The sequence below is a fragment of the Puntigrus tetrazona genome, chromosome 18 (assembly GCF_018831695.1).
Source record: "Puntigrus tetrazona isolate hp1 chromosome 18, ASM1883169v1, whole genome shotgun sequence".
NCBI classification, from domain to species: Eukaryota; Metazoa; Chordata; class Actinopteri; order Cypriniformes; family Cyprinidae; genus Puntigrus; species Puntigrus tetrazona.
The window spans coordinates 17031962-17034461 of record NC_056716.1 but is presented as its reverse complement, the minus strand read 5'-3'; the positions used below and the strand labels follow the sequence as shown (position 1 = coordinate 17034461).

Sequence of the window (2500 nt, the reverse complement as noted above, 5' to 3'; positions counted from 1 at the left end):
CTATGGAGCTCAGCGCCGATCCGGGTCAGACCGCCGGCGCCTCGTCGCCTCTCGCCACCGGCTTTAAGAAAGTGTGTCGGATCGAGGAGGACGGCTCGTGTCCGTTCCCGGGCCTGCCGGCCGGTGTGCTGGAGATGAGGGTGAAGGAGGGCAGCAAGATTCGCAATCTGATGGGTTTCGCCATGGCGCGCATGCAGAGCGACGCCCCGAGCGCCGGGCTGAGGCAGGTCGTGTTCGCCGGCTCCGGCCGCGCCGTCACCAAGACCATCACGTGCGCCGAGATCATGAAGAGGAAGCTCGGGGGCCTCCACCAGATGACCAAGCTGCGGTACAAGGGTCTGAGAGAGGTCTGGGAGAGCCAGGAGGGAGGCGACTCGGAGGTGACCGTCCACCGGACGCTCCCGTCCATCAGCATCCTGCTCTCCAAAGACCCGCTGGACCCGCTGAGCCGGGCTACCAGCCTCCGGAGAACGGCTTGTGGGACGAGAGGAACGGAGGGAGGCCGCGAGGCGGCCGAGCGATCTGTGGACTCGCCTGAGACTCCCAGCAAGCCCCAGGCCAAGAGAATCTGTCTCTGAGGAGCTGAACAATGCACTCTTATAGAAAACGGTGCCATAGAAGAACCTTTAACATCTGAAGAACCTTTCTGTTGCACAAAAGCTTCTTTGTGGCGAACGGAGGTTCTTCAGATTAGAAAAAGGTAAGAAAGAGAAGAGACTGAATGCTTCTTCTATGGCATCCCACGAGAGTGTAAGAACATGTTAGTTCATAGCTTGATTTGGGATTTCAAATCCAGGTTTTGAGCATGAAGTTGAATTCTTAGATGCAATCAGACCAGCGTTTCCCGGAAATGCATGAACCGATTAAAAAAAACGGAATGCATCGGTCGTTTTTTCGCTATTTATTTAAACATTCTTTGGTGGAAACCGGTCTGATGGAGGTGATTCAAGATGCTTGTTCCGCTGGAAAGACGCTGATGAAGACCACGTTAAGGTGGAGCTGGAAAGCTGACCGGCCAACACAAATAAACATTCACATCTCGGCTTGATTTAAAGCCAGGTTTTGAGCATGCAGTTTCATTGTTCCCTGGAAATGAACCGATTAAAATAAAACGCGACCGCTGTTGCTCTGCAAAATGCGTGAATCTAATTTCAACTGCAATTTAAACATTATTTAAAAGAAACCGGTCCAGATCCATCCGGATGGACATGCGAGGGAGATGGAGATGATATCGGATGCTTCATAATGGCTCGAGCTGCTGGGAAGATGTTTTATTAAAGGGCTGATAAAGATCGGGTTAAGATGGAGTTTGAGAGTTGTCCCAGCTCATAAAAAACATGCATATCACATCATATCAACCTTGATTTGAGTTTGTTATATTAATATATTCTTCAATATAATCCATGAGCTGAACGTAGTTGGATAAATGCATTACGTACATGTATATAAAGAGCATTTGAATTCGATCAATATGCACGTATGACTAAAACGCACTGGCAGGTTTTAATGTGGGGCCAAGTTTCCGTCCTAAAATGCTTTTCTCTGTTTAAATCTAGATTTCAGTTTATATCTTAATTTTGAGCATGCAACATCACTGATTTCATTCAGCCATTTTGATTTAATCAGACGCACCTTTCCAGGGAACGCATGAACCAGTAACCTAAAAAGATTAAAAAATAAGCTCATGCTAAATGCAAAAAAACGCAGTTCGAGCATATCAAGTAAAACGGAAAGGAATTAATTCATGCATATCACGTGAATAAACCTGATCTTACTGGTTCCCTGAGGCCAATTTATTAGGCCAAAACCTCTTTGTCTTCTTAAACACGCTGAACTGATCTAGAAGCGTGCAAACGTGGAGATGAGGAGCCTGGTTTGTTTTGTTAGAGAGCCCGTGAAAGCCCTGTCGAGACGCCGTTTGAAGGGTTTTTCAGCGTTTTATTCCTTAGCTCAGCAAAAGCAAACTCAGCCGCTCAAACCGGCTGACAGTCCTTCAGAGCGTTTGCTCCTCAAGCTTTCTCGGAGGTTTTACCCGCACGGAAACTGCCACCGTGTGCAACTTCTCACGCGACGAGTTCAGGCGCTTTCATCCGGACAAAACGTTCTGTTCCAGTAGAGCGGCACGTCGTATCACAGCCTGATAAACGTCTGCCGAGGGATTTATTTGAGGGACAGTTGATTTAATTACATTCTACCTGCGACTGAACTAACCTGCACGCCGCTTCTTTGACTCGATTACGTAACGTCACCATCATAATGCTCGATGGCGTCTCCCGGATGAATAATCTCGTGGAAAAGCAAACATCCAGTCTGGCAGAATGTTTGTGGGCGAAAAGCAATTTCCATCTTAAGAAGCCGAAAAGCGTTTGGTGACGGGCAGAGCGTTTTCAGTGAGCATCGCTCCTCACAGACGCTTTAAAAGCGGGAATATGATGTTTTCCAGATCCACGCCGAAGCGATCTTCCCTTAAAATCAACTGCAGCATGCAAAGCGCCGCCAA

The 2500-nt window shown here is 48.0% G+C and overlaps 1 protein-coding gene across 1 annotated transcript in view; it reads left to right on the top strand.

The window, feature by feature from the left end:
• The window catches only part of LOC122362751 (ribonuclease P protein subunit p25-like), a 4507-nt gene extending 3969 nt beyond the window's left edge, over positions 1-538 (top strand). Inside the window, 2 exon segments of the mRNA XM_043264313.1 lie at positions 1-441; positions 444-538. The exon segment at positions 1-441 is cut by the window's left edge and continues 371 nt beyond it. Of these exon segments, the coding sequence (XP_043120248.1) occupies positions 3-441; positions 444-538 (534 nt within the window). The 5' untranslated portion in view covers positions 1-2.
• The last annotated feature ends 1962 nt before the right edge of the window (positions 539-2500 follow it).